The sequence below is a fragment of the Podarcis cretensis genome (assembly GCF_951804945.1).
Source record: "Podarcis cretensis genome assembly, chromosome: 17".
NCBI lineage: Eukaryota > Metazoa > Chordata > Lepidosauria > Squamata > Lacertidae > Podarcis > Podarcis cretensis.
This window is the reverse complement of record NC_137187.1, coordinates 23,225,905-23,239,190: the sequence shown is the minus strand read 5'-3', so window position 1 is coordinate 23,239,190 and position 13,286 is coordinate 23,225,905. Positions and strand designations below refer to the sequence as shown.

The 13,286-nt window shown below is 45.3% G+C and overlaps 1 protein-coding gene across 1 annotated transcript in view; it reads left to right on the top strand.

The window, feature by feature from the left end:
- Window positions 1-13,286, top strand: part of RIGI (RNA sensor RIG-I) — a 35,008-nt gene that overhangs the window by 1,833 nt on the left and 19,889 nt on the right. Inside the window, exons 2-9 of the mRNA XM_079959268.1 lie at window positions 536-664; window positions 2,191-2,369; window positions 5,064-5,214; window positions 5,437-5,568; window positions 6,500-6,607; window positions 7,737-7,887; window positions 10,057-10,315; window positions 11,519-11,681. Of these exons, the coding sequence (XP_079815394.1) occupies window positions 536-664; window positions 2,191-2,369; window positions 5,064-5,214; window positions 5,437-5,568; window positions 6,500-6,607; window positions 7,737-7,887; window positions 10,057-10,315; window positions 11,519-11,681 (1,272 nt within the window). The remainder of the gene's footprint in view (window positions 1-535; window positions 665-2,190; window positions 2,370-5,063; window positions 5,215-5,436; window positions 5,569-6,499; window positions 6,608-7,736; window positions 7,888-10,056; window positions 10,316-11,518; window positions 11,682-13,286) is intronic.

The window sequence follows — 13,286 nt, the reverse complement described above, 5'->3', positions numbered from 1 at the left end:
AAAAAAAAGAATTAAAAGAGAGAAAGAGAAAAAAGATGATGATAATTTTATTTGTACCCTGCCCATCTGACTTAGTTGTCCCAGCCACTCTGGGCAGCTTCCAACATATTTAAAAACATTACATATTAAAAAGCTTGCCTATAGAGGGCTGCCTTCAAATGTCTTCTAAAAGTCAGATACTTATTTATTTCCTTGACATTTGGTGGGAGGGCGTTCCACAGGGCGGATGCCACCACCAAGAAGACCCTCTGCCTGGTTCCCTGTAGCTTCACTTCTCATAGTGAGGGAACCACCAGAAGGCCCTCAGAGCTGGATCTTAGCCCACAACCCTCAGATTAAGAGCCTTATCCTCTACCGACTGACCTACCCCTGATTTCATTCTTCCGCTTGCTTTTAGAGATGTGGTAACTCTTCTTCAATCCTTGAAAAGCTTCTGAAATGAAGTAACACTGCCTTTCCTTTTTTTTCTTCTTCTACTTGAGATAAGATATTTACTGCAAGAGTCACTGACGCCTGTCTTCTGACTTCATTCCAGAGACTGTGGAGAGAATCCAAAGTCATAAGGAGAAGCCCACCACTGCTGCGGGTTTATTTCTTGACTCGATTGTAAATCTCACGGAAGAGGGATGGTTCCGTGGATTCCTGAATGCGTTGAATACAGCAGGTTTGAGTGTGTTGTAAAAATTTCAAGTTGCTTGATTGCGTGAGCTGCGTCTGTTAAAATTATTAGGTGCTTCCTGCACCCAACATTGGTTTAGCAAAGTGGTGGTTTGTTTCTTTTTTTATATAATAATTCTTATTAGTTTTCAATAGCAACAATCCATAATAGCCTCGTTATAACAATAACAAACTCTGATGATGAGCTGAAAGGACCCTCTCCTCATGGGATCCTGCCAGTGCCGGATTTACATATAAGCTAAACAAGTTATAGCGTAGGTCCCCACGCTCATGAGAGCCCCCCCAAAAAATTTTTTAAACGTGATGTACATTTCCAAAATATAAGATAAAAAACAAATAAAATCTACATACAGCAATGTTTTGTGTTTGTGTAGGCTCCTATGATGCAAGTAATGGGCCCCGCCTGCTAGCCTGTTCCCTAAAATATCACTGGTTTGCTCCTTTCTATATATAGGGTGCCTAGTATGTATTTTATGATAAAATACATATTTTGTTCTGTGCAAATGGTTTTAGATACCTATTAGGTCCATAAAGTACCATATAGCATATATTCAACACAAAAAAACAGTGGCATTTTGTTGTTGACAAAGGACAGCTGGACATATAAAGGGCCCCATTACTTTCAGTAGCTTAGGGCCTCATCAAACCTAAATCTGGCCCTGGGTCCTGCCTGTGTCTACCTACTACTTTCAAAGAACTTGCTTGCAGCTGCCAAGGGTGATTTCTGCATGAGAGCAGGACAGGCTATCTTCTCCTGGTCAATTGGGCTCCCCTGTGAAATCCCCACTTCTAGCTGACATTAGCTTCAGTGTACAGTGGTACCTCGGGTTAAGTACTTAATTCGTTCCGGAGGTCCGTTCTTAACCTGAAACTGTTCTTAACCAGAAGCACCACTTGAGCTAATGGGGCCTCCTGCTGCCACCACGCCACCGGGGCACGATTTCTGTTCTCATCCTGAAGCAAAGTTCTTAACCTGAAGCACTATTTCTGGGTTAGCAGAGTCTATAACCTGAAGCGTGTGTAACCTGAGGTACCACTGTAGATGCAGGACTTGGCGGTCAAGCGGTGGCTGCAGTGTGCTTTTGGAGATGGCCTATTTTACAAGCACACGGGCAACATTGTCTCTCCCCTTTTCTTTTGCTTGTTTTGTGGTACATGTAAAATAAAAGGGATCTCTCAAAAGAGAATCTAGCCGTTGCCCAGTGGTTGCGAGCCAGCACGGAACCAAGGCTGAAGCCAGACATATATTTGAAAAACACTGTGAAAATGTTTTTTTAAAAAAAAAAAATTAAATATATATTGAATTTGCCGCTAGCACACCATCGCCATCTAGTGTCACATTTGTATAATGCACTTAAAACGCACTTAAAATGTTATATTTGCAGCTCAGTCCCAAGTGTCTTGAATGCTTTATTCCTGACAAAGGAAAGAAGTTGTTGCTTCGTCAAACCACACCTTTTCTTGGACGTTTTATCCGAAGCTATACATTTCCTCCCCCTCTTGTTTCTAAAGGTTATACCGGCCTCCGTGAAGCCATTGAAAATTGGGATTTTGAGAAGATTGAGAAGCTGGAAGTTCACAGGAAGTTGCTGAATCGAATTCTGCCCTCTTTGAGGGAAATTGATCCGGCTCAGATACTACTATACCTGAATGATTGCCTGATACATGAGGAGTTTGAAGAAATTCGACAGGTATTACAGTGGTACCTCTCCTTACGCGCACCTCTGGTTATGTTTCCTTCAGGATACGCATGCGGCAAACCCGGAAGTATTTTTCTGGGTTTTGCAGCATGCGCAGAATAGTCACCTCTGGTTGTGAAAACTTCAGGATCCAACCAGAGCTCCGGAACAGATCTCGTCTGCAACCAGAGGTACCACTGTATTTCAGAACAGAAAATATTTGGTAGGCAGAATTTATGGACCGCAATAAGCATGCCTTTATGTATAGCAGAATTGTGTCCCTCCAAGAAACACTTAAGGACCCGGGTGGCGCAGTGGGTTAAACCACAGAGCCTAGGACTTGTCGATCAGAAGGTTGGCAGTTCGAATCCCCATGACGGGGTGAGCTCCCGTTGCTTGGTCCCAGCTCCTGCCCACCTAGCAGTTCAAAAGCATGTCAAAGTGCAAGTAGATAAATAGGTACCGCTCCGGCGGGAAGATAAACGGCGTTTCTGTGCGCTGCTCTGGTTCACCAGAAGCGGCTTAGTCATGCTGGCCACATGACCCGGAAGCTGTACGCCGGCTCCCTCGGCCAATAAAGTGAGATGAGCGCCGCAACCCCAGAGTCGGCCACGACTGGACCTAACAGTCAGGGGTCCCTTTACCTTTAAGAAACACTTATTCAGCCTTGAACTGATTTGTTTTTGTTAAAATCAAATGAACCAGGGAATTGGGGTCCAAGCTTCCAAGAAGGAGGAATGGCTTTGAGCCACAGAACCTCCCATTTTTGAGCTGCATTGCCACGTGTTTTTCCCAGGAGCAACCCCACAGAACATAGTAAGACTTATTTCTGAGTAGGCATGCTTAGGGTCATGCTAGAAATGTTTGAAGTTGCACCTTGAAGTTGCTTGAAAATGCACCTGTGTTGACAAACCCCCACTCCTGAAAACAACCCAGGCTTGTATCTCAGATGAAGGTTTCGTTTTTGGAATAATAAATGTTCAGAGTGGTTTTTACAGTTATATAAAAAATTACCTATTTGGTTATCCTAATTAGGGACGCGGGTGGCGCTGTGGGTAAAACCTCAGTGCCTAGGACTTGCCGATTGCATGGTCGGCGGTTCGAATCCCCACGGCGGGGTGCGTTCCCGTCGTTCGGTCCCAGCGCCTGCCAACCTAGCAGTTTGAAAGCACCTCCGGGTGCAAGTAGATAAATAGGGACCGCTTACCAGCGGGAAGGTAAACGGCGTTCCGTGTGCTGTGCTGGCTCGCCAGATGCAGCTTGTCACGCTGGCCACGTGACCCGGAAGTGTCTGTGGACAGCGCCTATAGAGTGAGATGAGTGCACAACCCTAGAGTCTGGCAAGACTGGCCCGTACGGGCAGGGGTACCTTTACCTTTATTAGAAATACATAGACAGATAATTATGAAATTATTGTAAGGTTTAATAAGTTAACTGATTATATTTGGACAGCCATTCTGCTGTACTTTACTGGAAGAAGAAAAATAATCATTTCCTTAGTAAAAATTTAAACCATTTATTTAACAAAAACAGTAACATTATAGCATATGTATCCATGTTTGTTAACTGATGTGGTTAAACATTAAAAAAAAAAAACTTAGACTGAGTTTTAGCACACATGCCAAACTTAAAATAAATCCTTATTTCCTATAGTCTTTGGACTATCATGTAACTTAAATAGAAAACTATCTTTAGAAAGATTTTCCTCCAAAAGCATTTTATTTTAAAAATCCAATTTAAATTTTTTTAAAAATCTGATTTTTAAAAAATTATTTTTTAAATCATTGATTTTTATCCACCCTGTTTAATTGCTACTTGGCCAGTGTAGAGTTATGAAGCAGACCTGAAAAACATTAAAATTGTTGCCGAGCAAGTACACATTCCAGCTAGTTGGAAGCATTCAAAGGAGTTGTGGAACAGAGTCGCCAAGGGGTGTGACCCATTGAGAGTTGCAGGGGCTGGATAGAGAGGTCTAAAGGCCTGCCTTTGATACCCCCACCCTTCCCCAGGCCTGATGATCCCACCCATGCTATAGAGGATGTACCGTATTTTTCGCTCTATGGCGAACTTTTTCCCTGCTAAAAAGTAAGGGAAAATGTGTGTGCGCCTTATGGAGCGAATGCAGGCTGCGCATCTATCCCAGAAGCCAGAACAGCAAGAGGGATCGCTGTACAGCGATCCCTCTTGCTGTTCTGACTTCGTTTCGCTGGAGAAGAAGAGGAGTTTGGATTTGATATCCTGCTTTATCACTACCCGAAGGAGTCTCAAAACGGCTAACATTCTCCTTTCCCTTCCTCCCCCACAACAAACACTCTGTGAGGTGAGTGGGGCTGAGAGACTTCAGAGAAGTGTGACTAGCCCAAGGTCACCCAGCAGCTGCATGTGGAGGAGCGGAGACGCAAACCCGGTTCCCCAGATTATGAGTCTACTGCTCTTAACCACTACACCACACTGGCTCTCAGTGCTGGAGAGGCGCTGCGCAGAGAGGGAGAGCTGTGCAGCGCCCCTTCAGCGAAGCAGGAGGAGAAACGGAGCCCCTTCCGTTTCTCCTCTTTGCTGGAGACGCGCTGCGCAGAGAGGGAGAGAATTTTTTTTTTCTTGTTCTCCTCTAAAACTAGGTGCGTCTTATGGTCGGGTGCATCCTATAGAGCAAAAATGTGGTATATTTGTTCTCTTTCTCTCTCATGCTAATAATTTGTCTTGCAGGTTAAAAGGAATGAAGGGAATGCAGCTGGTATGAGGAAGCTTGTAGAATGCCTCTGTAGGTCGGATAAGGAAAACTGGCCCAAGACCTTCCAACTGGCGTTGGAGCAGGCCGAATTTTACGACCAAAGCGAACTGTGGAATTTGAATGAAGGTAACCGGGCAAGTGGTCGTTGGGCCATCTTTAGCCCTTTTCCAGGCCTTCTCAAAATGGGGAGTTGACCCACATGCATGTTGACGTGAGGATGTCTATGCCAGCTCACCCCACCCCACCCCAGTTCAAGACTTCTCTGCACATTTTGAAAGCCTGGTGCTGTCGCCACCAAAACAACCATTGTGTGAAAGTTCGGTGCCTTTTCTTTTACCCCCTGTTCAGGTAGTGTCGATAACACCTGTGTGGAAATGAGAGACGAAGACGAGGGAGCCTATGCTGTTGATATCAATATACAGTTTTCTGAAGAAGCCAAATTGGACAATATGAGCGCGAGTCCGGGTTCCTCGTCATTGGGTAAGACCACCAGAAACTGTGTTAGCATCCGTATAAGAATCTGCATCCTATATTTAAATAAATGTAGAAAGGTAAAAAAATTCTCATTAAAAGTCTTCAGATAACCTTAGTGTTGTTAATCGCTTACAAAAAAATTTAAAATATTGTGTAAATTTACTCCATTCTTTTGGAACCCTTGATCGTTCTGGTTTCAGATTTTTCCCGTCAGCTTCACCAGTTCCACAAAGTCCATCATTTTCATCTGCCACTCTTCTTTTGTTGGCACTTCTTTTGATTCCATTTTTGGGCTAGAAGGGTTCTTGCTGCTGTTATTGCATACTTGAACAGTCTTTTATTTTATTTTTGGTCTCTCTTCACCTACTATACCCAGTAAAAAGGCTTCTGGTTTTTTAACAAAAGTGGTTTTAAACATTTTCTTTAACTCATTATATATCATCTCCCTGTAAGCTTTTACCTCTTTACAAGTCCACCACATATGGTAAAGGATACCTTACTTTTCTTTACATTTCCAGCACTCGTTAGATCTTGTCCTATACATTTTAGCAAGTTTTGATGGTGTTAAAGACCATCTATGCATAATTTTCATCACATTTTCTTTAAGTGCACCGCATGCAATAAAATTAATACCTTCATTCCACAGCCTTTCCCAAGATTCTAACTGAATATTATATCCAAGATCTTTAGCCCATTGTATCATCACCCCTATTATTACAGCCTTTAAACAGCTGTACATAAACAATTGTATATAAACGTCATATAGACTAAAAAAGTAGAGGCGCTGGCCTGAAAATAATATTGGAATGGAGGGCCATGGCTGAGTGTTGCTTTAGGACTTGTAAGTGCAAGGTTTGTATCGTTACTTAAATAGATAACATGTCAGTTTTAAGAAGTGCCTTTTCCCAAAGTGCTTCTCCCTTGCTTGTGTTCCTAGGTCCTTGCCCCCGATCTGTTTATGTTCCAAAGGAGGCCAGGAGTTACCAGACTGAACTTGCCCAGCCTGCTCTCAGTGGCAAGCATACCATCATCTGTGCCCCTACTGGTAAGTTTATTAAATGGTAATAGCCAGCATTTGGATTGCAACACATTTCACATGTTCAGATTGCTTCACAAACATCACAGTTGTTGACAGCACACCAGGAAGAAGGGTCAAGACAACAAAATGCAGACGAGTAGGTTATATTTCTTAAATATAATAAAGGTAAAGGTACCCCTGACCGTTAGGTCCAGTCGCCGACGACTCTGGGGTTGCACGCTCATCTCGTTCTATAGGCCGAAGGAGCCGGCGTACACCTTCCGGGTCATGTGGCCAGCATGACTAAGCCTCTTCTGGCGAACCAGAGCAGCGCAGAGAAACGCTGTTTACCCTCCCACCGGAGCAGTACCTATTTATCTACTTGCACTTTGACGTACTTTTGAACTCCTAGGTGGGCAGGAGCAGGGACCAAACAACGGGAGCTCACCCCGTCACGGTGATTCAAACTGCCGACCTTCTGATCGGCAAGCCCTAGGCTCTGTGGTTTAAACCACAGTGCCATCTGCATCCCATTAAATATAATTTGAAAGGATAAACTAGTCAAGAGTCAGTCTGTGTAACCGGCGTGTGGCAAATACATCCCACCCACCCCCATCCTCTAAAAATGGTGTAACAGCATTATTACAATAGCCTTAAAAGGCTCAAATTATACCCATGTTCCAGCTGGGGAACTGAAGTTGTAAGCTCATGACTGTGTTGCTATTTATTTATTTAATGGAGGGAATTTGAGCAGTATACAATCATTAAAATGTTTAAGCAGCTTACAAAAAATACCGGTTGGCTGGCATCTGTCTCGGGAGATGATGGATGACTGCACCTTGGGGCCAAAGCCATTTAGGGCTTCAGAGGTCAGCGCCAAGACTTTGAATTGTGCTGAGAAATGTACTGGAAATGTACATATCTGGATATGTCAGGGGTGGGAGCTGAAATTAGAGACTTGCCCTCTCATAGTCCAAACTCTGAGCCAGGGGATCAGGTCCTCTGTTGGTACATACAATACAGTCATCTCTTAGGCAGGTGGTGTGGAAGTTGCAGAAAGGTATAAGGCCATTTTGGTTCATTCCAGGAGCAGTGAGATGCTTTTGCTTTGCAAATCTATCCAATCGGCCCTGTCTTCTGCATTCTGTCTTCATAGGTTCTGGGAAGACTTTTGTGTCTATTATGATATGTGACCATCACCTCCGCAACATGCCTCCTGGACGGAAGGGGAAAGTGGTCTTCCTCACGACTAAAGTCCCAGTATATGAACAACAGAAGAAAGTCTTTGAGGAATATTTCAAGGGAAAGTACGACCTTAAGTCCACCTATGTAGCCATTGAGCCTTCTTGAACCCAAACGATATATAGGTTTTTCTATATAGATGCTATACAGAAAGATGCTTCCTAATCTTCTTTCCAGAAAAGATATAGAAAAGGTTTTTCTATATAGATCCTATACAGAAAGATGCTTCCTAATCTTCTTTCCAGAAAAATGGGTGCCCTATCTTCTCCACCCCCAGATGTCTTCCTACCTTCATTGAAAGGAAGAGTTTTATCTCTGTGTCAGATCTGTAATGCCTGGTCATGCATGGGGGAACCAATCCACAGTTTAACTGGGCTCTGCTACCTGGGGTTGACATCATCATTCAGCTGCTTGGTCCAGCGTCTGTCAAAACATCATATGAAGCCAGGAATCCTCCTGCATAGCAAGGGCTGAAAGCTACTGGTCCCCAAGCCCTGCGGCTGAGAGAGGGACACAGAGCTTCTCATTCGGACCATCTGCTATCACTGCAGATGACCAAGAAGAAGCACAGGCAGTCACCAGCGGCGGAAGCCACTGCATGGAACTGCCTGTGATTCCCAGCTTCCTTGCTGGCCCTTCCATGTGGCCTGTCTGTCTGCTCTGTAAAGCTCCTGTGAAGCATCAGGTCCATTTAAATGGTAGGTGTCAAAAGGACAGAATGCACTGGTTCCGGTAAAACATGTGAGAGAAAATCCAGCAAGTGTTTTAATATACGGAGTATCGGACCAAACCAAAAGCTGTTGTTGTTCAGGTGGATTGAATGCTTTAAAAATATATATATTTGACCAAAGCCCTTCAGAGCAGTCAAATGCTCAAACTCGAAGAGTGGCTTGGGAGTGGTATGTGCTTGGCCTCTTGGCAGTGGCATTGCCACCACTTCCTGGTGCTCTCACCGGTAGTAGTGGCATAGCCTCAGTTGCCAGTGCCCGGGGCAAGGCACAAAAGGGACAGGCCACCAAGGCTCATGGGCCCACTTCCTTGTTTGACGGCATGCCACCATGCTTGCGGCTACCTGCTCCCATGCAAGGGGCTCTGTGGCTGCCCCAGGGCAGCAGTGACCCAGCACACACCGCAGCAATGCCAGCTGTGGTGCGAGAAGCGTGTGGTGCCAAAGGGGGCAGGCGGTGAGAGGGGGTTTTGCCCCAGCAGGGAAGGGCCTGGCCAACTGCTCGCTCTCCACTACCAGCCCACCCGAATGCTCAGGAGACGTGTGTTGCCACGGGTTGCCGGGCCGGAAAAGGGAGCCACCTCCAGTCTAGCGGCCCAGTTGCTCCCTTCAGAATTTGCACCCGGGGCGACAGTCCCTGATGCCTCCCCCCTCACTCCTGGTGAGCAGCAGCAGTGCCACTGTGAAGAGGCCAAATGTATACTGCTGGCCCTCCCCACCAGCTGCTCCTGCTCAAGCCTTCGTTCTTCTAGTATTTGCCAATTGTGAATTGTGGCCTGGTGCAGCCGTTCTTTGACCAGAAAGAGTCTCCTTGTGTTGGATGAGCAGGCGCAGACAGTATATATTTACTACTAATACTACTACTAACAACAACAACAATAAAATTTTATTTATACCCCACCCTTCCCGGTTCAAAAACCAGGCTCAGGGCGGCTAACAACAAATTTAAAACACTTTAAAACACTTAATTATAAAAGCAGCATAAAGTACAGTATAAAAACATGAATAACAATAAAAGCCCAAAATCAATTAGATAATCCCCAGGGCTAGCTAGCTGAATTGGTCCTACTTGGGCCAGTGAGGAGGCCAGGGGAGAATTAGCTGTGGGGTCTCAGAGCGGGTGATCTTCATAAAAGGGAAGGGGGAGGGAAGAGAAGGGAAATAAAAGATCAGGCTGAATTCAAATTAAAGGCCAGGCGGAATAGCTCTGTTTTACAGGCCCAACGGAAGGAGATTAAATCCTGAAGGGCCCTAGTCATTAATTAATTAATTATTAATTAAATACCTGCCACCTTTTGATTTTCCATACATCTTTCCCCTCGCAAATTTCTCCTGGGGGTGCCAAATTATGAAACGATAAAGCAAAAGGTGGAGTGGGGACTTGGGCACATAGATCTTTCACACGGTGGTATTTTGAACACCTTCTCACGTGTCTTCAGACCAGCTGAGTGCCCAAGGTGAGCTCCTAGTCTTATCAACGGCGTCTGTCTCCCCCTCTCGCTTCCAGATTCAGTGTGGCAGGCCTGTGTGGGGAAAGCGCAGTGGGTGCCCCTTCGGATATGGTTATCGAGGCGAACGATATCACCATCATGACGCCTCAGATTCTCGTGAATTGCCTCAACCACGGAGAGCAAGCTTCCCTCTCGTCGTTCACGCTGATGATTTTTGACGAGTGCCACAACACGACTGGGAATCACCCTTACAGCGTGTTGATGTCCAAGTACTTGGACCTTAAATTTGAGCAAGCCGCAACACCGCTACCTCAGGTGAGGCGTGGTTCAGTCATGGAGAAGGTTTGGGAAACGCAGGCCAAAACAACCAAAAAAACTCAGAGCTTTTTCCTGGGTCAACTATTACAAGCTCAAAAGCATTGCATCCATCTGCCAGGGAAAGTCAGGATGGGCGAAGTCAAAACTAGGGCTGCATGACAGATAGATGTTTTCAACATCGCGATATATCACCAGCTAAACATTGCGATATGCTGCTATATCACGGAGTCTGAAATAAGGATGGAACTATGTCGAGACATTAAGGGACCCGGGTGGCGCTGTGGGTTAAATCACAAATCCTAGAACTTGCCGATCAGAAGGTCGGCAGTTCGAATCCCCGCAATGGGGTGAGCTCCTCTGCTCGGTCCCTGCTCCTGCCAACCTAGCAGTTCGAAAGCACGTCAAAGTGCAAGTAGATAAATAGGTACCGCTCCGGCGGGAAGGTAAACGGTGTTTCCGTGCGCTGCTCTGGTTCGCCAGAAGCGGCTTAGTCATGCTGGCCACATGACCCGGAAGCTTTATGCCGGCTCCCTTGGCCAATAAAGCGAGATGAGCTTTATTGAGTCGGCCACCACTGGAACTAATGGTCAGGGGTCCCTTTACCTTTACCTTTACCTATGTCGAGGTATTAGCTGGCGTCACAGTTTTTCCCCACATTGTGATGGTTTTTGTGTAGCACACACACACACACATCATGATTTGCAATATATTGCCAGGTCAAAATTCATGAAACCGATATCACGCTTTGGATTTCAAACTGGTTTTGGACAATATATCACCCACAATATATCATGCAATAGTCACAACTGCTTTTATAGGTCAGGCCCGGGGTCAAACGCTGCCCTTTAGCTTCTCTGTCTGGTCACAGAGACTCTCCTCAGACCATACCTTTCCATAGAATTACCTCCAACCTTCCTTGAGTGTTTCTGCTTCCTTGAAATGTCACCTTGAGCTTTGACAGTGCCTCTCGCTTGCCTAGATGAAAGGATGGGTGGGTGGGTGTAGAAGCTAGCCTAGTGTGCAAAGGTAAAATCCGCATTAACCGCCTCGCCCAGTTTTGTCTCAGATACATAAGCTAGGCGCCAAATGGCTCCTTAAACCGAGGTTGCATGTATGCATAAAGCAAGATGTGCAGTTTATAGGGACTAAACTTGCCACAGTTGCAGGTGTGCAAATAAATCAATTGAAACGTGTGCTCAGATTGTAGGACTTACGGCCTCTCTTGGAGTTGGCAGTGCCAAGAGCCTGGGTGAGACGGTGGAATACATTTGCAAGATCTGTGCCATGCTGAATGCCGAAGTTATATCGACAGTCAGAGAAAACATAAAGGACCTGGAGGAAGTTGTCTACAAGCCCCAAAAATGTTAGTACACATCTTAGCTGTTGTCTTTTTGAAGGAATGTAGCTTCCATCCATGCCCATTAGAAGAAGACGCCCAGGGAGATCTACTTACACGGTAAAGGAGATTAGACCTGAGCAAGGCTGGAGGGGTGTTTCAAGTTGTGGTATAGACCCTTGCCATCCCACTGCTCTTTTACATTAATGGCACTGGTAGAGGCTCAGTGTTGTGGGCAACACTAAGGAACACAAGGAACAGTGGGATTATAGATCACAGCCTGCAGACATCATGGCACGGTGCCTTCCTAAATGGCTCTGCTCTCTTCATACCTTCAGCCAAGGTTGCAATCTTAACCCCACTTACCTGGGAACCCCACTGAATTCAATAGGACCTACTTTGGAGTAGACCTGGGACTCAGCTACATTAGTTTTTTAAAAAGCGTTTTAAATGCGTTGTAAGGGCCTGGAACAGGCTTAGGGATGCCATTCCTCTGCTGTGACACCAGATGACGCAGTAGAGTTAGATCTTTCAGCAACGGGATTTCCCATTGTGAGCTCTCCTGAAACTTTTTTTTTAATGTGTCTAGATCCAGCTCTGGTAATAATAATAATAATAATAATAATAATAATAATAATAATAATAATTTATTTATTTATTTATTTATTTATTTATCCCTCCCTCCCTCCCTCCCTCCCTCCCTCCCCCATCTGGCTGGGTTTCCCCAGCCACTCTGGGTGGCTTCCAGCAAAATATTAAAATACAACAATTCATTAAATATTAAAAGCTTCCCTAAACAGGGATGCCTTCTGATGTCTTCTAAAAGTCTGGTAGTTGTTCTTCTCTTTGACATCTGGTGGGAGGGTGTTCCACAGGGCAGGCACCACTACCTAGAAGGCTCTCTTCCTGGTTCCCTGTAACTTGGCTTCTCTCAGTGAGAGAACTGCCAGAAGGCCCTCGGTGCTGGACCTCAGTGTCTGGGCAGAACGATGGGGGTGGAGACGCTCCTTCAGGTATACTGGACTGAGGCCGTTTAGGGCTTTAAAGGTCAACACCAACACTTTGAATTGTGTTCGGAAACGTACTGGGAGCCAGTGGAGGTCTTTCAAGACCCGTGTTATATGGTCTCGGCAGCCACTCCCAGTCACCAGTCTAGCTGCCGCATTCTGGATTAATTGTAGTTTCCAGGTCACCTTCAAAGGTAGCCCCACGTTGAGCGCATTGCAGTAGTCCAAGCAAGAGATAACTGGTTAGGATTGCACTGTTATTATTACCCCACCCATTTGTCTGGGTTGCTCCAGCCACTGTGGCGAGCTTCGAACACACATGAAAACATAATAAAACATCAAACATTAAAAGCTTCCTGATATAGGTCTGCTTTCAGGTGTATTCTAAAGGTTGTATAGTTATTTATCTCCTTGACATCTGATGGGAGGGTGTTCCACAGGGTGGGTACCACTGCTGAGAAGTCCCTGTGCCTGCTTCCCTGTAGTGCCATTGATTTTTTTGTCGATTTCCCTTAAAAAAGGAGAAAACTTATTTTTTTTGGGGGGGGGGGGAGACACAACTTTACCCCTCCCCCAAAAAATAGCTCAATGGAAACTTTTTGAAATATGGCAACCCTAAGCTAAG